Source organism: Tubulanus polymorphus, chromosome 7 (genome assembly GCF_964204645.1).
Source record: "Tubulanus polymorphus chromosome 7, tnTubPoly1.2, whole genome shotgun sequence".
In the NCBI taxonomy this organism is placed as follows: domain Eukaryota; kingdom Metazoa; phylum Nemertea; class Palaeonemertea; order Tubulaniformes; family Tubulanidae; genus Tubulanus; species Tubulanus polymorphus.
Genome location: NC_134031.1, coordinates 7,745,906 through 7,771,676, shown reverse-complemented (window position 1 = coordinate 7,771,676; position 25,771 = coordinate 7,745,906). Strand labels below are relative to the sequence as shown.

The 25,771-nt window shown below is 39.8% G+C and overlaps 1 protein-coding gene across 2 annotated transcripts; it reads left to right on the top strand.

The window, feature by feature from the left end:
- The first annotated feature begins 528 nt into the window (after window positions 1-528).
- LOC141908889 (general transcription factor 3C polypeptide 5-like) lies at window positions 529-25,450 on the top strand. Of its 2 annotated transcripts, none has more exons than XM_074799156.1 (10): window positions 529-871; window positions 5,942-6,134; window positions 7,663-7,804; window positions 8,669-8,772; window positions 10,436-10,578; window positions 11,515-11,722; window positions 13,164-13,339; window positions 23,034-23,150; window positions 23,602-23,770; window positions 25,169-25,450. In XM_074799156.1, the coding sequence occupies exons 1-10, from the start codon at window positions 632-634 to the stop codon at window positions 25,321-25,323; spliced, it is 1,647 nt and encodes a 548-aa protein (XP_074655257.1). In that variant the 5' UTR covers window positions 529-631; the 3' UTR covers window positions 25,324-25,450. The 2 variants fall into 2 exon arrangements, with proteins under 2 accessions (XP_074655257.1, XP_074655256.1); XM_074799155.1 differs by having other exon boundaries at window positions 532-871; window positions 7,654-7,804.
- Window positions 25,451-25,771: the final 321 nt, after the last annotated feature.

Here is a 25,771-nt window from a genome sequence, read left to right as displayed (position 1 = left end):
CCTAGCGTGAGTTAACCACATTTCGTACGAAATATTAGTCGAACATGATTAGGCTGACGAGCCGTCATTTTAGTGAGATATTGTGACCTTATCCTAGGGATCCACGAGTATTACAAGTATTACAAGTATTAAAAGTATTACAAGTATTATGAGTGAGCACGAGTAGCGAGCAACATTCCAATTATAAATTGTGCGTTGTTGAGGCAATAAACATGGCATCGTCACGTTTTACAAATAACGGTCTTATGTCTTTATTGAGTGGATATCTGAGTCCAAGTCAGTTCGACCAGTTTCGGAAACAACTCTGGAACCGATAAGGACGCGCTACCCAGAACGAAGGAGTCCGAGTTGTTGGTCGCCTTCAGGTTAAGGACGATTGGACCCGATTGGATTTTGACATTTCGTCCTTAAGAGATGTCCAGTTTTCATTTTGTTCGCAGAGCTGCCGCTTCCGTACCTTCCACGCCACATGTTGCTCAGTGCTGACATAGAAATGATCAAAAACGATAAAATGGAACACGATTTCAAGATAAGACATGATTTTACCTTTGATCACGATGTCGCAAAACCATATAAGCCTAAGAAACCGCATTTTCGCGATGAATGAATTTTGACATTTCGTGCATAACAGATGTCGAGTTTTCATTTTGCTGCACCTGGCGCTCAAGCAGCTTCCACGTCCTGTGCTGCGCAGTGCTTAAAAATTAGAAATGTTCAAAAACATATAATGGAACAAGATAGACAACAACAGCAGGAACGGCTATCTGTTCCGATAGAGCAAAAGCGATATATGAACATTGAATATCCGGGGATTGTTAAAAATGTTGACAAAGTCTTGGAAACGTTAGGTGGAGAAACTGCAGTTTCAAAAGTATGTTTGACACTTTTCTTCCCGACCCGGTCTTTTTTCATATGGAATGGTAAGGTTAGGTACATAACCATTAGGGACACCTAAACTGCAGTCATACCCGCGCGCCCGTCGTTTAACTATACTATACAGGAAGGCTGGAAACGATCCTATCTCCGTATGCTTTAATCTACCCGCTCGGCGGTCATCCTTATTACCGAGATGACGTATTTTACCGAGATGAAATAAAATATAACATATTTATTTATTCCTTATCGATTTTAACACTTGACATCATATCAATCAGTAATAAATGCCTGCTGGAGTCATATTTTACATATTTTGTCGGATATTTTTGTAGAAAAATAACTTAACTTTACCGAGATGAGATCGTCGATCAATCAAATTCAATGAAATTTTATTGCTAACCGAGTTTACGTATTTGAAGTCAAAATTTTTGTTTATCAAAAAAATATGTAAAATATGATTCTAGAAGGTATTTATTACTGATATAACATGATTTCAAGTGTTAAAATCGATAAGGAATAAATAAATATGCTATATTTCATTTCATCTCGGTAAAAATACGTCATCTCGGTAATAAGGATGACCCATTAACGGGACATCTGAACACTGCCGATGATTGCCGAAGTACGTCCTTAGTGTCAAATGTAATCCTGAAATATAAGGAGCGCTCATAATTTCAATTGTAGATGATTTTTTTGGAATCATTGACACTGTTTTAGCTCCATTAAAGATTTTAACTGGCAACAAAATTGATTTTTGAAAATTCCTGATGCCTCTTCGGGATTGCTGTGACGTCATCTGTCCCGGTGTTTGTGGGTAGAATTAAGCATTACGGAGATAGGAGCGTTTCCAGCCTTTCTGTATAGTATAGTTAGACGAGGGATGCGCATTGGATCATGGGTAAAACAGTTGCATCATGGATAATTAAGATGGCAATCCCATTGGTGTTTTTATTGTAGATTACGATAAATTTAATCATTTTTAACACACCAACAAGGTCAAAGCCCATATTCAAGTGCCTGTGATGGAACAAATTGGCTCCAGTTAAGGTTACGGGGAATCTGCACTATATCTACGTACGCGCATGCGTGAAAGAATAGGGTTAGGGTAAGGTGAGGCTATATATAAATTCTCACCCAACCTCCAGTCGTGTGGTGGTTCAGCAGGTAAAGCACTCTATGATTTTTAGCCCACTTGGGACTTTAGTCCCAGCGGGCTATTGCGTTCACTTTTCGTTCGTCCGTCCGTAGACGGAATCCAGTTATTTTGGGAAGTTTTGAAGACACTTCAAGGTAATGTCTTGATATTTTGGTTACACATGTATCTACCCTAGACACATCTTCAGCCCAAAAAACTGGCCCTGTCAGATTCAAGATGGCCGACTGGCAGCCATTGTTGTTCGCCAAAATCAGCACTTTTTACACATTTTTGAACTTTTTGAGGGAAATTTTGAAGACGCTTCGATCAATTACCTTGATCTTTCGGATATATGTGAATTCCCCCAGGGCCCATCAGCATAAAAAAAATTGGGTCGATCGGACTCAAGATGGCCGTCCTATGACCTTTTTAGTGCCCAAAAATGTTAATTTTGGCCTTGTAGCTTCCTACTGGTTTATCATTTCTCATTGCAATTTGTGATGGGTATTCTTTGGAAAGGGATGTTTTATACCTGAGACAGGTACCTAAGCGTATTTGATACCTAAGCGTATTTTGTTACCACAATTATTTAGAAAGTTGTAGCTCATAACGTGTTCTATGATTGTGGTGAGTTTCAAGGTCATTGGTTATTGTATATGGCCACCAGGGGGCGTTGAATAATGCAATATCTTAGTATTTCTATATTATATTCGTATCAATGCATATTTTGTAACCACAATCAATTGCAAAGTTGTAGCTCATGACATCATCTTTGATTGTGGCAAGTTTCAAGGACATTAGTTAATGTATATGGTCACCAGGGGGCGTTGAATAGTAGAATAACTTAGTATTTCCTTATTATATTGGTACCTAGGCATATTTTGTTACCATGATCGATTACAAAGTTATAGTTCGTGACATGTTCTATGATTGTGGTGAGTTTCAAGGTCATTGGATTCTGTATATGGTCACCAGGGGGCGTTGAATATTGAAATTGTTAGATTGTTGAGCATTTGGAACCACTTCCCAAGTGGGCATGGTGTCCCTGGACCCCTAGTTTAGTTTAGTTTTCGAATCCGGTCATCCTTATTACTGAGATGACGTATTTTACCGAGATCAACCGAGATGACATGAAATATAACATATTTATTTATTCCTTATCGATTTTAACACTTGAAATCATATTATATCAGTAATAAATGCCTGCTGGAGTCATATTTTACATATTTTGTCAGATATTTTTGTAGAAAAATAACTTTTGACTTTACCGAGATGAGATCGTCAATCAATCAAATTCAACGAAATCTTATTGCTAACCGAATTTTTTTTACAAAATATCTAGAAAAATATGACTCTAGAAGGTATTTATTACTGATATAATATGATTTCAAGTGTTAAGATCGATAAGGAATATATAAATTTGTTATATTTCATGTCATCTCGGTAAATTGCGTCATCTCGGTAATAAGGATGGCCCTTCGAATCCCAATATTGCAAGTCAGAATTCTACTGTATCATGCGGTAAATGATCTTTTCAATCCGCCGGTCCTCATTATCGAGATGACGTAATTTATTGAGATCAACCGAGATGACATGAAATATAACATATTTATTTATTCCTTATCGATTTTAACACTTGAAATCATAAAAATATTTTATAGTACAATTTCCGGCCGACATGTGCAACACCTGCTTATCATTTATCGGTGTGCTTACTGTGGCAAGTTTCTTTGGAAAACGAAAGTAGGCCGTGTTCGGTTCAGTTTCTGTAGAATCCGTAGTAAAGAAAATCGGTCCTCCTTATAACCGAGATGACGTTATTTACCGAGATCAACCGAGATGACATGAAATTTATTTGTTCCTTATTGATTTTAACACTTAAAATCATATTATATCAGTAATAAATGCCTGCTGGAGTCATATTTTACATATTTGGATTTAGGGTCTAGAGGGTTCGAAGGGTTGCGATTGGGGTTAGGTGTAGGGTTAGGATTAGGGGGTTAGGTGAGGCATTATAATAGGGTTAGATAGGTTAAAGCTATAAGTAGTTAAACAGATCCCACACACCGGCAGTATTGTGCATGCGCTAACTGTCCTCCGTAACTGGAGCTATCGTACTCCGTTTACGGACTCAGTGCCCAGAACTATGTCGTTTTTTGATCTTTTGCGAAACCTAGAAGACGTAGACCCTATAGACTTACCTAGACTAGTCTAGTACCTAGCCGTCATTCCACAAACAACCTCTAGGGCAAAAGTGCTCATATAAGGTCAATTTTCGTCCCGCATTTTGAGGGATGAGGCTTTGAGCGTTTATTTCACCCCTTAAAACACCATCAGCTTACCTCAAACTGACTGTTCTGTAATCAGGTGGAAGTTGACTATTGTGTGTGCATAAATTTGTAATCCGAAGTAGCTTTTGACGATCGTAGTAACTCAAAACTTTTGCCTAGTCGCCTCAAAAAATAGTTGAAGTGAAGCAACATAACAAATATGACAGTTTCTCGTGTTGCATGATGGGAGTGTAAATTACGGATTCAGACTTGAACTTGGACTGACATTGATGCCAATGCAGATATTATTCTTGTTTCAAATTCTTAAGATAAAATTTACCAAAATTTATGCGTTTTATCAACAAAAAATAACATTTACAGTTATTTTAGAGAGATATATTGAATTTTCATATGTTATTAATTTAGTCCGTATTGGAAATCTCGATTGTGGCAATCAATTCAAATCAAATATGAATAAATTCTACGGTTCGCGATTTAAATCATCAAAAATATTATTATAAAGCTCGTTTTCTATGTCAACAAGATAGAAAATTGATTTATTTGAGTATAAAGGTTTGATTTGATACTAAAATCAGTTGTTGCATTGCAATTAACGGGAGTTAACCTTTCTATGATACTTTAGCGTCAGACGTTGCAGGGAACCGGAAACAACGACTGGTATTCAGACTATACCTAGACCAATTGCAAAGTTGTAGGTCATGACTATATGGTTGTAGTGAGTTTCAAGCTCATTGATTATTATCATCGGCTGGCACAGTAGCGCAGGTCGTCAACTCGTCTCGTACCAAATTACGGACAACTTGTCCCTTCATTTTGACAAGCTATTCACCTCCCCTACTTAAAAACGTATTTTTCTTTTTCACAATGCTCTGTTTTTTGTTTGACGTTGAAGCAACAACCATGAATTTTCCTTCTGTGACGATATCAGAGAAAATATTTTTCACTTAAAAAAACCCTAAAAAACTCATTTCTTTGTTGTAATGTTATAAGGTGCTAATGGTGTAGATGCTTGAAAAATATTTTTGGGGCAAAGTTAGTCTAGTACCTAGCCGTCGTTCCTCAAACAACGTCTAGGGCGAAAGTGCTCATTATAAGGTTAATTTCGACCCTCATTTTGAGGGCAAAGTCATTGGGAATCATGAATCACAGGGTGGCCACTTACCTGGTAATTAGGGATACTTCTTTTTAAAAAGGCGGAATTTTGTATATGGCCCTTCTAAAGCTAAAAATCAGGGTAATATTTGGAAAATTCACTGAGATTGCTATATCGCGCGTAAATTCAAACAGTTCGCTTATGTCTTATTTGACTGTGTTAATTGATTGCATTCTTAGCAGATCAAGTCAAGGAAAACAATGGCATGTCAGGGAAAAAGGACAGTCAAATTAAAGTGACTCCCCTGTATCACAATATACGCGATGAATTGATAAAAATGTAAAATCCCACATTTGTAGATTAAATTGAATTAATAGTTAGTAAAATTAATAATTGTTTTCAGCTAATATAATAACAGTAGAATCAGCTCATATAGGTGGATATCAGTGTGTAAAAAGATCGTGAAGATACACTAGACCTAACCATTGAGTAACAATCATCTGTTTACCGCTATTGATGATGATTAAGATCATATTTCGATTTTAGACATATAGATCTCCGTCCCAGCGAATGGAACTCAAGTGGCGACCTAAAGATGTTTACTGCAACTCGTGCTGGGCTGAACGAAATCCATCGACTAATTTACTGATGAAAGTGAAACGTAAAAAGAAAGCGAATGGAGAATATGAATATACAGCGGTTATATGTGGAACGCTGAATGTCACTTATCGTTACCAAGGTAAAAAAATCATTTCCGCCGAAACTGGAAGCCTTGTTCTTACGGTTCAGTTCGAAAAATAAAAGAAGTTTAAGATAATATTTCAGTTTTTAGCCTCCTAATGGACTTGTCTGAATCTTGAGCCTTGTGTTAATCTAGATAAAAAGTCGATTTGAATCTGAAGACTGGCCTCAATTTCTGAGTTTGGTTATGCCACCAAAAACATCTTCTGGGCCCAGGTGCACGGATGTGACTTATGTTCAAAAGTAGCCTTAAATCTAGTTTTAGAAAACTTGGTCTAAGGTTGTTAGATAAGCTATAAAACTAAGCTGATTGTAGATATACTGTTGGGCCGGTTATATTATAGACTGGTACTACCTTTAACCTAGGGCTTAGCTCAATTCAGTTTTAATTCAGTTAACCACCAGGTTAAAGATAATACCAGTCTATAAAACTGGCCCTTGGTTTTAGTTCTTAAGCGGTGACTGCAACTGGTTCCAGTGATCAGATTGATGATCAAAAAACTTCTGATAAATGCAGAGATTATTTTCAGGGTTGAGCAGTAAAAGCAGTGAATTGAAAAAGTCAGTTCAATGCAGGTGGCAGTCATAAACAATAAATTGATTTAACAGTTTATCCATTACCTACTAGAAATCAAAAAGTCGGGGAATACTCAGGGAGTTTTGTAGAATAAGGCTGAAAATCCAGGTAAAGACAGGGAAATTTGTTGATATTGTTTGGACGGTTTCCACTATTTCTTGCGTGCGATTGTGTTCCGTAGACGGAATCCAGTTATTTTGGGAAGTTTTGAAGACGCTTCAAGGTAATGTCTTGATATTCAGTCTATATATGTATCTACCCTAGACACATCTTCAGCCCAAAACTGGCCCTGCCAGAATCGAGATGGCCGACTAGCAGCCATTGTTGTTCGTCAAAATCAGCACTTTACACTTTTTGAGGGAAATTTTGAAGACGCTTAAATCAATTACCTTGATCTTTCGTATATATTTGAATCCCCCACGGGGCCGTGACCATAATACCACAATCAATTGCAAAGTTGTAGCTCATGACATTGTCTATGATTGTTGTGAGTTTTAAGGACATTAGTTATTCTATATGGTCACCAGGGGGATTGAATAGTAGAATAACTTAGTATTTCCTTATTAGATTGGTACCTAGGAATATTTTGTTAGCATGATCAATTGCAAAGTTGTAGTTTATGACATGTTCTATTATTGTGGTGAGTTTCTAGGTCATTGGGTTTTGCATATGATCACCAGGGGGCATTGAATAGTAGAATTACTTAGTATTTCCATATCAAATTGGTAACAAGGCATATTTTGTTATCACAATCCATTACAAAATCGTAGCTGCTGACATATTCTATGATTGTAGTCAGTTTCAAGGTCATTGGTTTTTGTATATGGTCACCAGGGGGCGTTGAATATTGAAATTGTAGATTGTTGAGCATTGGAAACCACTTCCCAAGTGGGCATGGTGTCCCTGGAGCCCTAGATTTTGTGTTTATTTATCATTTTAGGGTTGTTAGATTTCCAGTATATGCCAATGACCAGGACTGGTGACAACAGCTATAAATCACTACGTGACCAGCTTATCATCAAAAGAGTAGAACATTCGAGTTGGCTTCAGAAGCCGACAACACTTTATCTTCCCCCACAGTTTTTCTCCAGGTAGATATCTTCTTTTTGATTTACTCCTCAACTAAACCGTCCAGTAAAGGACGTAATAAGAAAATGCGATCCTTTGTTCTAGGACATAATTCAGTGAAGAATTTTGTAATTCAGAAATGTTTAAATCATTTTAAATAGATCTCGTCAAATTGTGGGAAAAATTACTCATAGAAATGTCTAGATTTCATTGAGGTATGGCCCAACTGTACCTGAAAGTTCAATAATTATAACAAAGAGCTGCACGCACCACTTATACCTTATGAGCCGCATAGAAAAGTTTTCAGTCATAACTAAAATAATGAGATTTTGAAAAAAACAAAAATAGGCATAGGTCTAGAAAATTTTCTGAGTGTCTTTGGACCGCTATTTTGATCGTCTGCATATGGTAAACATGTCTATACAGCACCAGTAGGGGGATAGCCATGATCAGATTTGGCATAAGTCAAAAACGCTTGTGTGATCGCGGCTGTTTTGGTAATGGGGATTCCTGGCCTTGATCAAAATACTAATTCAATTGCGGGTGTACAGTATTTAACAAAAATTGATGTGTGCAATTTGCGTCATACAGATTTGAGAATGATTTTGGTAGCGTATGTCATAGGGGCTTAACCAGTTAAAACGTATTATGTCCCTATATTGGAGAGATCTTTTGGATTTAGCTACTTATATTAGACATGGAAACATTGTATTCCTAATTCCTTTTCAAAAATCTTTTATTCTATTCTCCAGCCAGTAACGTTTCCTCTCAGTTTGAGTTTTGCTCCATTCCTCCATTTATCAAATGTGTATAAATGAATTGATATTTTTCAAAAGGCGATATATGTAGGAGAATAATTATTTATTTTCAATATATTCTTATGATAGGTGTGACACTCCCTCGCAGTACATGTATAGACCTGAGCCGAAGTCTCGTGGTGACTCAATGGAGAACAAGTACGGTGTGAAAAATAAGAATTTGATCGGTGTTGGTTAGTATCTTTTATGATGAAGTTTTTGTATTTGTATGTGAATTTATTTTCTGTCTTCACTTCAACTAAAGGTCGGCTTAGGCCAATTTCAAACCATTTAGGCCTACAGTGCATCCATTGCAACTGGTCACAAATAGGTGCTTAAATCAAGAGCGGGGTGATCGTCAGTGAGGGTATGAAGTTAGTCTCTGTCAGTTGCAAAAATTGTTTTTAAGGGTTTTCTGCCACAAGTTTCCTGTTGCTACTATTAAGAATTCAGAAAATCAACAGATTTAAACTAACACTATTGATAAACAATTGTCAGCATTGTTTTAGGACCCATTTCCGTACATGGAATAAGGGTTACCCAATTTTTTGTTCCCATCAGGGTGAGTTGTATGTTGAAGTAAATCCAATTTTTAGGGTTTTCTGTTTCTTCACAGAAACAGAAACTGGCCCTGTCAGAATCAAGATGACCGGCTGGCAGCCATTGTTGTTCTCATTCGTATCTGTCAATGCATTTTATTCTATGTATCGATATTTACATTTTCTACAATTCCTATCATCCTGAATGGCTTTGCAGAAAACCTGTTATAGCTTTGCAGCTATATTTCTATGTATATTGGTACCTATGCATATTTCGTTACCTCAATCAATTGTAAAATTGTCGCTCATGACACGTGTTCAGATTGTGGTAAGTTTCAATGTCATTTGTTTCAGATGTTTACCAAGGTGTTGAAAATTGAAATTGTCTGATTGTTGAGTATTTGAAACCACTTCCAAAGTGGGCTTGGTGTTCCTGGACCCCTAGTTGTACAGTACAACTCACTTAATTTGGATCGCCTTGGTCTGCAAAATTCTGGCCGAATTAAATGAAATCCGTATTATGTTCTCTCATTTTTGATAGAAATAACCTAGAGGGAACTGGAATTTAGTGGGAAATAAGTGACCATCCGAATAAAACCGATCCGAATTAAGCGAGTTACACTGTACATGTTTCCCGGGGGCGTTAAGTAATGGAACAACATTTTGTATTATTGGTAACTAGGCATGTTTTGTTACCACAATTGTTGGCTTATGTCTGACGCACTCTTTGATTATGGTGAATTTCAAGGTCAGTTTTATCTATATATGTTCACCAGGGGGTGTTGAATAATATGAATTGGTACCATACATATCATATAACTACAATCAATTATGAAAATGTAGATCATGACATGTTCAGAGCTGTAAACTGTTCCTGATTTTCAGTATTTGTTACTCTTTTATGGTAAGAGATACTGATTAGATTTGTTTGATGCATACAGAAAGGTGTTACTGAAGGTCTTACTGATGATTACTGACTAATTTGAACATTTTCTTTCATATTTCAATGAAATGTTAATAAGAAAAACTGATAGTACATTTTAGAGGTTGGCAGCCCTGCATGTTCTATGATTGTCATAAGTTTCAAGGTCATTGGTTTCTGTAGATGTTCACCAGGCAGTCTCTGATATCGAAATTGCCAGATTTTTCAAGCGCTGCATTCCACCAAGAGGGCAGATGTCCCTGGACCCCTAGTTGTTTGATAATTCACTAGACTAAAACTTATTTTGTCCAATGTTGGTGGATAATCAGAGTACACCATTATATGCCATTGTTTGTGTTTAGCTTCAATTTTTATAATGTAAGGTTCTGATTGCAGCTCGACACAAAAGATCTCACTACACTCAGCTGGTGTATCATGTGGATAAGACGATACCGATGGAACCAATACCAGAAGCGTGGGATAAAATAAGGTCAATCATGAGGGAAAAGGCTGAGGCTGCTGTTGAAAGAGCTAAAGCTGTAAGTTACCAAACATTTACTACTTAACATTGGCCACTTACCTGGAAATCAGGGTAAAGTCAGGGAAATTTCTTTACTAAAAAAAGGCAGGGAGTTTTGGAACAAAAAAAAACTAAAAATCTGGGAAGTCCGGGAAATTTGTTGAGATTGTTAGATTGTGTGTAAAATCAAACAGTTTCTGCTGTCTTACATATTTGACAGGGCTAATTGATTGGATTCTTAGCAGATCAAGTCAGGGAAAACAATTTGCATGTCAGGGAATAGTCAGGGGAAAAACAAGTGGCCGCCCTGAATTTCTTTTTCGGTTCTTAGACTACTGAGGACTGCATTTGACTGGCAATCGCGGATTCCACTGTGGCTTGGAGTATATTGATTTGTTTTAGTTGCGAAATTTCCTAGTGAATACGGTAACGATGCTATGAATTTTCTTGGTGCTAAAGGGTTGATGTCCTATTTTTCAGAATGTTTAGTAGACCCAAATATGAGGCCCCATTTGGGATATTGTTCTGACTTGATATCCATATACTGATATATTGACGGTGTAACTATGTTGAAATGACAAAGGCTAATATTTTGAATTTTATCTCAATGCCAATTTCATCCTAAACTAATGTCCATATTATTCTAAATCACTGTTGAGATTTTTAGCCCACTTAAGTCTAGGCATATTTTGTTGCCTCAATCCATTCCAAAATTGTAGCTTGTGACACGTTATATGACTGGTGAGTTTTCTTTACATATTCAGGAGAGGATGTTGAATATTGAAGTTTGGTTGTTGACTATTTCAAACCACTTCCTTAATGGCCATCCCTAGTTAGGAAAGTTTAAAAATACTCAAAATGGATATAAACTCGAAAATGTCCAAATGGCACCTCTATACTATTAACGCGCAGTAAAAATCACTGCATCATTTGCTTTTTTGTATGCATTTTCCAGATGTTCGAAAAGAGACCAATTTGGTCGAAGAACTCGTTGTGTTACCATATGAAAGAGGATAAAACATTCATGAAGTTTATCATGCCATTGGTATCATACTTCATGTGCACCGGACCATGGAGAATGATGTGGATTCGACACGGATATGATCCGCGGAAAGATCCGAGCGCGAAAATCTACCAAACGATCGACTTCAGATTCAGACAACGTATGTATCAACCATATCGCGACAATGTCCCACATTACTGCATTGGGGAATTAGAATTATAGTAAATTCTGCTTCATACAATGTATATTAATTATTATATATATTTATGCATGAATTCTCATTGAGATGCTCACGTTTTTAGCCCACTTGGGACTTTAGTCCCAGCGGGCTATTGCGTTCACTTTCGTCATCCGTCCGTCCGTAGACGGAATCCAGTTATTTTGTCATCCAGTCAGATTCAAGATGGCCGACTGGCAGCCATTGTTGTTCGCCAAAATCAGCACTTTTTACACATTTTTGAACTTTTTGAGGGAAATTTTGAAGACGCTTTGATCAATTACCTTGATCTTTCGGATATATGTGAATTCCCCCAGGGCCCATTAGCATAACAAAAATTGGGTTGATCGGACTCAAGATGGCCGTCCTATGACCTTTTTAGTGCCCAAAAATGTTAATTTTGGCCCAAATTCTGAGTCCTGTAGCTTCCTACTGGTTTATCATTTCTCATTGCAATTTGTGATGGGTATTCTTTGGAAAGGGATGTTTTATACCTGAGACAGGTATTTTTCATCAGCCAATTATGACGCAATTGGCGGCCATCTTGGTGTCAGCAGTACTCATTCGTAAGTGGGAAAAAGTTTTTCCACATTATATTGATACCTAAGCGTATTTTGTTACCACAATCGTTTAGAAAGTTGTAGCTCATAACGTGTTCTATGATTGTGGTGAGCTTCAAGGTCATTGGTTTTTGTATATGGCCACCAGGGGGCGTTGAATAATGTAATATCTTAGTATTTCTATATTATATTCGTATCAATGCATATTTTGTAACCAAAATCAATTGCAAAGTTGTAGCTCATGACACCATCTATGATTGTGGCAAGTTTTAAGGCCATTAGTTATTCTATATGGTCACCAGGGGGCGTTGAATAGTAGAATAACTTAGTATTTCCTTATTAAAGTGGTACCTAGGCATATTTTGTTACCATGATCAATTACAAAGTTATAGTTCGTGACATGTTCTATGATTGTGGTGAGTTTCAAGGTCATTGGGTTTTGAATATGGTCACCAGGGGGCGTTGTAGAATAACTTAGTATTTCCATATTAAAGTGGTAACGAGGCATATTTTGTTATCACAATCAATTACAAAATCGTAGCTGCTGACATGTTCTATGATTGTGGTGAGTTTCAAGGTCATTGGATTCTGTATATGGTCACCAGGGGGCGTTGAATATTGAAATTGTTAGATTGTTGAGCATTTGGAACCACTTCCCAAGTGGGCATGGTGTCCCTGGACCCCTAGTTTTGTTTACCATAAATGGGTTTTAGAATGATTCATGATTCGACCCTCAGCCTATTGGAATGGTCATCTGTTTCTGCATTTGGTCACCAGGCGGCATTGAATATCTCTCATTTTGACATCTCGTTCGTTCAATTCAGGTTCATCATTTGACACATTGTCCATCGGACACAAACGCAGTGCATTTCACTATATCACGCCTAATGTAACTCATAGAGGTGGTTCTGCTCCGTCGATCATTCAAACGAAAGGCACCGTGGGCACGGCGTCAGCTGAACAACCGACCGATAGTTCCAATGACAGTGATGGAAAACTGGTAAGAGCCATATGCGCTAATGCTGTTCTATGAACTAGCCACAAATGCTGGTTTATCTGTTATTAAATCATGCATATCAAACAGCCAATATTGAAGTTTATTTTTTCATGCGTCACTTTTCACAAATAATAATATGCCATTATCTTTTGCAAATTTCTAATGCAATTAGATGAATTAGTCGAAATTTTTTTTAGAGTCAACTATCGTATGAATTCCCTGATACTTTTTTTTTCTATGTGTTCTTGTGTATACGCATTCCACCAAGTCAGCATGGTGTCCGTAGATTCCTACTTATGAATTACAAATACATGTATTTCCGTCGAGTACTGTACCCTTTCCTATGGTTTTTGCCAATATTTTCTAAATTTGGATTTATCGCCAATGGTTTTTCTATACGACCCGGCCCTGCGGTATTGCATTTAGCCACCGGCGAAATCCGCCATCTTTGTTCTTGGCGTTCTCGCAGTAGAACGCGTTGGATTTTTTCGCCGTAAAAATCTGGGAATTAGGATATTAGGGAGTTTTCACTCTCATAACGGTGAGTCCGTTCGGTTTGGGGGTTATCCCTGGTTTCTTTTTTTCCGTAAGAATTTTATTTACAAATATAATTTGATTGAATTGAATTGTTTTGATTTGTAACAGGATAATTATGCCACCCCCTCCTAAGGGTCAGCATCGTGGCGGGGAGGGATGCGGGCATTTGTTTGGCGCCTGGGACAACCACGATTCATGTGCGTCGTGCAGGCGCAAATCCGGTCAAATATGTGCAAGGAGCAATCCTTGCAAGATTTGCGTCGTGTGGTCCGAGGACCTTTGGCTTCGGGCCGATAAGGCTCTTAAACTAAGAGATCGTCGTCGAGTTAGCAGGGATTCGTCGGTTTCGGCCGATGTGCCAACCGACGTTTCTAATCCTGTTTCTTATCGTAAAGCGGAGCGGTCGCCGGTCGTTCAGGTACGATCGGCTTCCCAACTCCGTTCACCGGGGAGGAACGCTGGTTCACCGGTCTCCGGTCATTCACCGGTCTCTGGTCGTTCGGCCGGTTTGGCCGGTTCAGACTACATGTTCGGAACCGAGCGCGCGCCGTGGTAGTCGCGAACGGCCTGCACCGGTTCGGTCGGTACCGGTCCGGGTCGGGCATCGGTCCGGTCCGGTTCGGCCACCGGTCCGGTCCAGACGTCGTCCGGTTCAAAACATCCGGTACGTTCATCGTCTGATTCTGATCGTCGCTCCGGGGATAGAGCTCGCTCTCCCACTAGATAATAAACGAGCAAGATCTTCTCGCAGATCAAGGTTTGATCGCGAGAGGGACTACGATCGTTATTGTCGGAAGTTTCGCCGTCGGTCTTCTCATCGTTCGTCGACGTCGGTTAGCAATGAAAGCGATTCTTCTAGTAGGTTGCGATCCCGTTCGAGGGACCGTCACCGAAGTCGGCATGATCGTCGGGATACTAGAAAATACCTGACTCAGAAGGATTTCCATGTATTTGAGGAGAAAATTTTAAACTTGTTATCTTCGTCGCAACAAGTCGCTGCAACTTCTACAACAGGTAAGCCTATTCCTGATTGTCCGGTTAGAAGTTTGCCAGCCCACTCAGTTTTTCGGAATTCTGACTCTGAATTCCTGGATGCTGCGGTAGGGTCTGATTTCAATGAGGATCCGGTCCCAGAAGCGGCAATTCCTTCTGGGGTCGTTCCTGTCGCAAGCAATTGTGGGTTGCCCCAGACGATGGGGGCTTCCCTGGCTCGCAATGTATCTCCGTCCCGTTCAGTTTTATCCGAACCAGCGGGGGACATGCCATTTAGAGCGATGATAAGTGAGTTCTTTGTCAAGCACGGGGCAACTCGCGCTAAGCCCACAGCAGCTCCTCTGGTCGGTGAGTCAATGGAAGCTTATCGCCCTCCGGACTCCGATCTTAACGTTTTACGGGAATCGTCAGCGGTTTCGAGAGAATGGGCTCGATTGGATACGCAATTATGGGGTGAATGTCGGCCTGGAACATTTTCATTTCCCCCTCCAGAACGGGGTATGAAATCTGGGAAATATTTTAGTTCAACCGATCCACCTATAGGCGCATTTCGCTCGGCGTATTACGCAACTCCAGGTGCTGTGGATCACAGTCATAACTGCCTGGATGCTGATTATACTTTGATCAGCCCGGATACTGTTACAGCACAGTCGGGTATTCGTTTGCCTAAGTCCGGTTTGGTGGCCATGACGTCAATCCTGGACAATTTTACCAGGGTTGGTTCGTTTCAAGATATGGCACTTAAGGTGTTGACGGGTGAGCCTCGCGAGACTCACGCCGCCATTCATGCGTTCATGGGTTCTCCCCCCAGAAAATTTTGAAAATTAGGGCCCACAGGATGCATTCTAGGGCACTTCTCAGGTCAAAGATGATTGGTTATATGGTCATATATATGAAGGGAAAGCCCTGAAACATTGGGGGAAATTGGGGCCCTCGTGTCCATTTTAGGGCAGTCTGGAGGTTAAAGAAGTGAAGGTAAAACCCTGAAACATATTGAGAAAAATATACTCCTTAGATATAAATGCCTAAATCATACTTATCAGATGTAGAAAGAAACTAACACTGGTATCATGGAATTTGACTAAGTCTATTCAAATCAATCAGATAAGTAAAACTGGTAAAACTATTCACATTTAAAACAAAATATTTACACTTGCACATGTTAATAATGTACTTGTATCAATTATAAAATTTGAGTTACACTATTAAAATAATAGAATATCAATCAGATAAAGAACTATCCAAATTTAAAAACAAAAACATATTTACATTTGCACAGGTTAATAGATGACCATAATAATACTTTCTAATCTAGGCAACACAAAGAAGGATACATTGCACTTCTTTTCTTTTTATCAGCAGTTACCTTCAATATTTCCATTTAATACAGATTAATCATAGATTATCTATCAGATTTTGAAACAAAACATATTTATATTTGCACTGATTAATTAAATTTACTTGTACATTGCATAACTTTGAGTAGTTAGTCAAAATCAATCAGATTAAAGTAAAACTATCCAAATTTTAAAACAAAAACATTTTTACATTTGCACAAGTTAATTAACGACCTTAATAATGTATAGACTAAGGCAACACAAAGAAGAATGTATTGCACTTCTTTAAGTCCTTATCAGCAGGTTACATTACAGATGAATAGATTTATAAACATATTTAAAATTGCACAAATACATAAAACCGCACAAAAACAACTTACATCAGTGTTCCTTTATCAAAAGCAATTTATGCTAATCACCGGTAAAATATTCAATGGATACAATAAACTACTATATTTGAAACTTATCATCAATGGTTTGAAATAAATCAAGTCAATCATCAATTATATTATTTAAAACCATTCTCCTGGCATTTTGTCTGCTGAATGTTGCTATTACCCGGTCGATAAAGCCTTCTTTAGAGGTAAGTCCATAATGGACATGCATCAATGCTAAACCATTCATTCTGGACTGGGTCATGGTGCTTCTCAAATATGTTTTGAGTAGTCCAAGTTCAGAGTTTGCCCGCTCATACTCACAGCTTGTCACACCTAATGTGCAAACTAGTTTCAGCATCATAAAGATATTTGGAAAGTCGTCCTCATTACATAATTTCAATGCCTGAGCTGCAGTATTGGGTTTCTTGTCATCTTTCCCTAGATTAGCAATGACTTGAGAACAATGAGTTTTCCAGAGGAGGAGTTCGGAACTTATACCGCATGGGGATGGCAAATCTTGTTTGTACTGATTGATGAACGATTTCAGATCATTAAGTGTGGTATTCTGCACATTTGTTGGAATTAACTTCAGTGGCTCTGAAGCAATGACACTCAATGTAGAGAATCTGGTTTCTAGTCCACTGATAAGACCATCTATGTATGGAATAACAAGAGTTCTCCTATAATATTCTTCAGGTGTATCAGCAGGATAATTTCCACGCTGAGTTTTGACGGTTGCAGGTACGTGGTTTTGATGGTGCTATGCCATTCTGTGCTGCCAAATTTGTAATCTCCTCAAACCAGCTACTAAATACTGCATTTATATCTGAACGAACCGATTTGATAGTTGCCTTAACAATTTCAATGCTGTTGTATGCTGACAAGATATCTTCAGATCTGCCTTGAAGCTTTTTTGAAAGCCCTTTTGTATAGCCCATACAGTTTTTGACAGTAATCAGGGTCACAATGAACTGGAATTGTGTTATAGCTGCCAAAAGCGTCGTGGCATCACTGGTGGTTTCACGGTTGAAATTCTGTGAGGTTGACATATCGCTGAAACATCTTTCAATCGCTGGATAGAGCTCAACAAAAACCTCGAATGCATCGTGTCGCTCAACAAAACGGGTCCTACACATTTGTTTCAGTCTCTGTTTCGTTGAAGGGCATACCTCTTTGATCACATTTTCCAAATAATCTGTTCTTTTGGGGCTATTGTCGAAGAATTTATAGACTTTTTCTGCACAGTCCACCATATTTCTAACTAATGTGCTTTTAGCACAGTCGTTGAGAATCAAGTTCAAGCAATGACTGTAGCAGTGAGTGTACACTGCAAGTGGAAAATCAGCAATTATTCGAGCAGCACATCCGCTTTGAGCGCCAGCCATTCCACCAGCGCCATCATATGTTTGACCCCTACAGTTTTCGAGGGACAAACCCCAAGCTTCAAGGGTTTTCTTAATTATTGAAGACAATCCCAATCCAGTTGTATCACTTGATACTTCGACAAAGCCAAGAAAAACCTCTCTGATATCTTTGTTGCAATCAACAAATCGCACAACCACACTTAGTTGTTCACTGTGTGAAGTGTCCGCTTTTTCGTCAGCTGATATAGAGTAAAATTGTGAGCTTTTGATTTCATTAATCAAATCTCCGACAATGTTATCGCCAATGGCCAGGATTATACTGTTCTGGATTGTTTTTGAACGGTATGTGGCATTTTTTGGTCCGGTGGCAAGGTAATCCGAGAGAACAGAATCCCCAGCATCCATACGGAAATCAATTAATGCCTGGAAATTTCCGGAATTTATATCAGGATCACTTATGTGTCGGGAATCATCTCGATGGCCCCGCAGTGCTATATTCTGTCTACCACAAAGTAAGACAGTTTTTATCACGGATGATAAGACAGTACGGTTTCTTTCTATCTTTTCTAAAGCATTCTTATTACTCAGCTCCACGACAGTTTTTTGCTTGTTTTCATGTACATTTAGAAACTGCAATGCCTTTTCACGTGCCTCAAGGTGAGTTTTTTTTTGTTCCTTTTTATCAGTTCCGTAATGAGCCCCTAATCGAGCATGGGCGTGTTTCATATCCGTCAATGGAGATGTAGGTAGTATTCCGAGATCACTTGACCCAAACAGACAACAATATATACAATACCCGCCTTCTTTGGCCTTTGAATATACCAGGCCTGCATATTGCTTTTTAATTAGCCAATCTACACTAAACCTCCTGTTCTTATTTTGGTATAGAGTCGTCGGGAAATTGTAATTTTCACCAGGAACGAAGTGTTTCCGTAATAATTTATACTTTTCATTGGCATTAAGGCTAGCTATGTCTTCAATTAATCCAATATCACAATTATCAGATGGAATCGGAATGTCATTTTTTGTTCTTTTGGGTGCGGTTGGAGGGGTGAATGCTCTCGTCTGCTTTTTCATCTGCAAAATAAAAAAACACACAAATAAGAATAATTCAACAAATTCGCATATGATAATCACGATCGACTCATCACTGGTTCGTCAAGTTGAAAAATTGGCAGAAAGCTTGCAAGCCAATGTCTATTTCACACTTCAAAAGTAAAATCAGAACTGGCCTTATCTATGATAAACATTCAATTATAAATACATCATAGCTCCTTGATAATGGTACATGTAATTAGTAATAGTCCGCGACTACTTCAACTTGAGGCCGAGGGGATTTTTCACAGACTATTTAATATATAGAAATGTCAATATTTCTCTTGTGGGCTCACATAATTTAATGCAATCTATATACACAGAAGAATAGATAATAGAACTTTACAAAAATATAATTATACATACCTTAGAAGCGTTATATAAGTTAGATGATCATTTTATTGCGGCAGAGAAATTATTTTTTACATGCATTTACTTCCTAGTGGCTGGTTTACATCCAGTTGAGCAGAAGGCATAAGGGTTCGAATCCCAAATATCCCCCAAAAAAATTTTTTTTTTACTCATTTGGCTTGAAAAGGTAGGTCCAAATTTTTTGCTGTGACTTTTAGGGGGGGAGCACGTGCCCCGCGTGCTCCCCCCTAAATCCGCCACTGTCTCAAACTTCAGCGCTTTCTCAGGCGGCTTCGGATGCCGGTTGGAGAACTAGCGCGCAACTTCAACAATCGTGTCAAGCCTCGTCCGGTCGTAACAGTTCCGGTTCGTATCGAGGCAAGGGGAAGGCTCCAAAAAGGGGCTCTTCCTTTCGGAAAAACTCGAAATGAATTCTTGGGACAAGTGGGAGGTTGTCTGCAGCAGGCAGCAACCCACTGGTCCGACCTCTTTGGAGACGGTTGGCCCTCCCGGGTCGTCTCTCGTGGCTACCGTCTCCGTTTCCTAAGGCGACCGCGCCTGATGAGGTCACCTCCCGACATGCGGCCAAAACCAGGTCAGGAGGCCTTAATCTCTCCGGCTCTCAAGGAACTGGCAGAGAAGGGAGCGATAGAACCAGTTTGCAACGAAACTTCTCCCGGCTGGTTTTCTCGAATATTCATGGTACCAAAGGCCACAGGGGGTCAACGGACAGTGATAGGTCTGTCATCCCTCAATTGGCACCTAGACATTCCAAGGTTCCGGATGACCAAGCCCAAGGACGTGATTCAAGGGCTCCGTCCGGGTCAATGGGCGGCTTCATTGGACCTGAAAGATGCTTACTTTCAGGTTCCAATTCACCCAAAATCTCGGCGATTTCTCAGGATAAAGTGGAAAGGCCGCCAGTTCCAATTCAGGTCTCTTCCATTTGGCCTCAGTACGGCCCCGTGGGTTTTCACCAAGTTGGTCAAGTCAGTTCAGAAGGTACTTCAGTCAAGGGGTGTTCGACTGTTCGTTTACCTCGACGACTGGTTAATAGTCGCGAATTCGGCTCAGGAATGTCGGGAGGCAATGGCCTCAGTCTTGGACCTAGTCCATCAGCTAGGGTTCCGCGTAAACAGGGAAAAATCTCAGTTGACGCCGGCCCAACAGTTCACTTATCTCGGCATGGACTTCGATCCCCGAATCGGCAAAGTCTTTCCGTCTATGGTTCGAGTAGCCAAACTTCAAGAAGCTGTAGCGGGAGTGTCCACAACCCCGAGAACAGCTCGTTACTGGTCACGGCTTCTAGGCTCTATCAGCTCCATGGGTCTGGTGGTGCCCTTAGGCCGCCTCAAAAGCAGGCGCTTGCAACCATATTGGAAGGGCTTCTGGTCTCAGTCGAAGGGCAACTGGGAGGCCTTGATTCCCGTACCTCCAACCGATCTAAGTCCGGATCTTCAGTGGTGGGCGGCAACTACGAATCTTCGGCTCGGGGTGTCACTAGCCCCGTTAGAGGCTCCAGTTCGTGTATTCACGGATGCCAGTCACCAAGGATGGGGGGCACATCTGGAGAACCGAGTCAAAGCCGGGAGATGGTCTCGCTACGAGGCCACCAACCACATAAATTTCCTAGAAATGCTGGCCGTGTGGAAGGCCCTGAAGTTCTTTCACAGGAGAGTGGAGGGCCACCACGTTTGGTTAGCCACAGACAATTCAACAGTGAGGGCTTACCTTCAGAACCAAGGGGGCACTCACTCAGAAACCCTCACAGGTCTGTCGGCCAAAATTCTTCTTTGGTGCCAGACAAAGGGCGTGTCCCTGACTGTGGCACATTTAGCAGGGAAAAGGAACGTGATGGCCGATGCTCTGTCTCGTCGAGGTCAGGCTATTGCGACAGAATGGGTTCTCCACCAAGAAGTAGCCGATCGGGTTCGGGGCATTTTTGGCAATCCGCTGCTGGATCTGTTTGCCACCCGGTGCAATCGGAGGTGTCCTCTGTTTGTGTCCCCGTTTCCAGACGCGGAAGCGTGGGGGGTCGATGCCTTCTCTCTGGACTGGTCGGGGATGCATGCGTATGCGTTCCCGCCCACACCAGTCCTGCCGCGCTTACTGGATCAAATAGAGAGATCAGTCAATTGCAACATAGTTCTGGTAGCACCATGTTGGCCGGCTCAGAAATGGTTCCTACCACTTCTCAACCTGCTGTGCGACAACCCCAGGATTCCTCCGAATTTCCCATCGCTTCTGTCTCGGGGGAACTTTCGGCATCATCCAAACAGCCAGTGGTTAAATCTGCTCGCCTGGCCATTGTCCAGCGATCCTTGTCAGCTTCAGGCTTTTCAGAACAGGCTGCCTCCTTTATTGCAGGATCTAAGCGGCCATCAACAAGTACCGTTTACGATGCCAAATGGAGTCATTTTGCGGATTGGTGTGCTGCAGGGGAAATTGATCCATGCTCACCCTCTGTAGCTCAATTGGCAGATTTTTTACTGCACCTATTTGTAGTAAAAGGTTTGCAGGTCATAACTATTAAAGGTTACCGCTCCGCGATTTCTCATACATTGCGTGCTTCTGGATGGCCAAATGTAGCAGGGGATCATCGGATATCCCAGCTGGTTGCAGGTTTTTCTATTTCCCGGCCTCGGTAACAAGGACAGTTCCACCATGGGATCTGTCTGTAATTTTGAAGAAGTTAATGGAGGCTCCATTTGAACCTCTTTCGGCAGCGTCATTTGCAAATTTGTCAAAAAAGACTGTATTTTTGCTGTTCTTGGCTTGCTCGGCCCGTCGCTCTGAGATTCATGCGCTTTCAGTCCGACAAGGTCATATTGTCTTTGGGCCAGCGAATGAATTTGTTTCGCTGCGGCCTGCTTTGGAATTTTTGGCAAAGAACCAACGACCAGGCTCGGTTGGGCGTCAATGGCGAATTGAAGCCCTAAAACATCGAGTGGAACCGGGCATCCCGGACAGGACTTTATGTCCTGTGCGGGCGTTGTGTTTCTATTTAGATCGCTCTGCTTCACGGAGGGGTTCACGGGAGCGGTTATTTATTCCGCTGCTGGATCACCTAAAGGGGGATATTTCGCGGGACACAGTGGCCCGATGGGTACATAGTTTGGGCTTATATCTGCAAGTATTAATTTCGCAAAATTCTGGGGGGGCCCCTGAGCTGGACGGACTCACTGTGGCCAACCGGTCTATCCTGTGCTACAGTGCTCCATTCCGTGCTTGGGTAAGTGCTCTCTTTTTCCCTCTTACCTTGCGTTTGAGCGGTGGTTTTTCTATCTACCTTTCCCACCATCCTTGTGCTAGGCTAGTCTAGCAAAAACCATAGGAAAGGGTACAGTACTCGACGGAAATATTACAATTTTTGGAACTAAAATTTGTATTTCCGAGTAGTACTTACCCTTTCCTATGGTGGGAATCCCGCCCACCTGCCCTGCATAGCTGTTTTTTTTGGTCTGCTATGACGTAAAAAGATGGCGGATTTCGCCGGTGGCTAAATGCAATACTGCAGGGCCGGGTCGTATAGAAAAACCATTGGCGATAAATCCAAATTTAGAAAATATTGGCAAAAACCATAGGAAAGGGTAAGTACTACTCGGAAATACAAATTTTAGTTCCAAAAATTGTAATATTTCAGATGAGCTCATTCAGATTCACAACGGATATTGTGCCTCCGTGTAGACAGACATTTTATCAAATTTGTGACATCGAAGTTGAGGAAATACAAGAAATGCTTCATGGCAATGATGGCAAGGTGAGTATATATCGTTTAACCCATTTAGTGCAACCGGTTTGTAAAAAGTGGGTCTCAGATTACCATGGCAGCCATTGCTTTCTGATGATTTTATAAGATATTTTCATTGTATAATTCAATCGTCAAAAAGTATCTCTATTCACTTGACACGTTGAATTCATTCTAAATAACATGTCTTGCATCCTAAAAACTGGCCTGATCAGATTCAAGATGGCTAACCCTTTCAACGCTGGATCATTGAAAGCACTGTTTTCTCCACACAAAATAAAAGACAAAGATACAGTGATACCATATATCGGTTATTTGTGGAATCTAATAGGAATACAGTATTGGCAACCATCAATGCCTCTGGCAGCTCAGCCCTCATTTCTTTGGCACTTTGGTTAAATTTTACGAATCATGAAATAAGACGAATTAGATTGATCTTGATTTTGTGAATTTCTGTTCTCAGGAAAAGGAATGCCACGAACGAGAGGGTTGGTTATTACCCGACACACATGAGAAAGCTCGTAGGATCATGTACGATATCGTCGAACACTTGCTCCCGACGTCTGATAATGATCCGGGGAGTATGTACAATGTCACTATCAAACAACATCCCCTCAAGAAGAAAGGAATAGGTATATTCGTTTTCTGCATTCTTTGCATACTCCAGTCTGTCCTTAACAATTGAAGTCTCATCTAGTTATTGATAGTTATTATTATAGTAAGCTTTTATAATCGAAATAGGGCTTATACCAATAGATACTGGTATGTGGTGTGTTAAAATATCTGGGGCCACTTGCTCAAAAGTTGGTTACCCTATACCAACTTTTGAGCAACTGGCCCCTGATTGTGACACTTCATCACCCAGGGTTCGATCTAAGCGTTAGCCCGATTGCCTGAGGCTAGTAGAATTTTGATCTGGCTAGTAAATTTTAGATGTCACTAGTCCATCAGGCTACCGGTATTTAAAACCTGTATGTGTCATTTCCCGTTCAAGTAGATCGCTTTGATGTCATTTTGATCGATTATAATAATACCATGACAACTGAAAAGTGAAGAACATCCGAGTGAAACATTTTCGAAATAATAATTTCCCAAAATAGTGTCGAATTGTAGTAGTTAAAAGTTCAATGAATAAAAAATAAAACTGGTGTTGATAGCATTTTAAGAGTTTATTTGAATTTTTCTTCATTTATTATAAATTCAGCAAAATTTGATAGGGCTAGTGGATTTTATGGGGGGCTATTGAAATTTGAAATCCAATTTGAAAAATTTGATTTTTTTTCTTAGATCCCTGCAGTCTGGTTACTGACTAAGTGTAGTCAGTTCTTCCTTGTTCATGGATAGATTAAGGTTTTTTTTAGGAAAATCTAATCTAGTTTCAACTTATAATCTTGAACCCACATGGTAAATTGACTCTTTAAGTTCAGCTAATTTCAAATCTTAACCGTGAACTGTGGAACCAGATGTTGATAATTTAAGACTTGTTAGCACTGTAGGATACATCTCACACAGATAATGATTTATCCAGTGTATTCTCTTCAACAAGGACAGTCACTAATTTTCAAAACGTTGTTGGTATAACTTAAGAAATGTCCCCAGAATTATGTTATTGAAATAAAAGAAAAGTGTTTCTAAATATTTTGAAATAACCAAATCCTCTACATCAATTAGGTAAAAAATGACACCTTGTTTCTCCTAATCGGCTGGGTCATTTTGTTTCTCCTAAACGGCTGGGTCATTTTGTAAACTGCAATAAAATTTGTAATCGGTTCATTTCTATAGCTGCCAGGTTTGTTATGTTTAGCTTGATCGTGATTTGAAAAAAGTAATGTACAGAGTATATAGGTGGCTAATTTAACTCAGCAGAAATAAGAAACAAGGTATCAATTCTTTTTAGCCTTTACCTGTATAATCTTACACATCAATGTCTCTTATTACTTTTTGCTAGTTTATATCATGGAGCTGGTGGCAAATGAAAAGTGTGTCGGGCATTCTTCTGATTAGAAACTGTTCACTCTTCTATTTTTCAGTGCAAAAAAGAAAGGCATTGACACCTCTGGAGATCAAACGACGTAAGACGTTAGGATTACCCGAATCTGATTCCGAGGATGAGGTCGATGATGACAATGATGATGATGATGATGAGCCTACAGCCATAGCTAGAGAACTCATGAGTGATGACTAAAGTTAAATTATATTTATCCCTGACTATTTTAAATTGTTTTATCATGCATTTTGTAGTCTTCATAATATTCTAGTGAAGGCAGGTGTACCTTGTAATGCAATTTTTCAATAATAAAACACTTATTCATCAGTGATGTTTGATGTTATATCCTTTTTATTCTTTCCCAAATGGCACACGCATTTCATGTGAACATGAACATGTTTTATTTGAAATGAAAAAAGGGAACCACGATATGTAATGTTGATGTTTAATAGATCTACCTTAATCAGTCTAAACTAGATCTGAGCTCCAGACATTCAAAACAAGTTAGTGACCACCATCCATGAAGTATATAAACCTAATGGAGGGGCATCCAGCAAAAATGTTCATGTAGCGTACTTAACTCTATGGACGATAAGCTTCATGTGTATTTTGGGAGGAAAGGTAACATCAAACGACCATTTGGCTG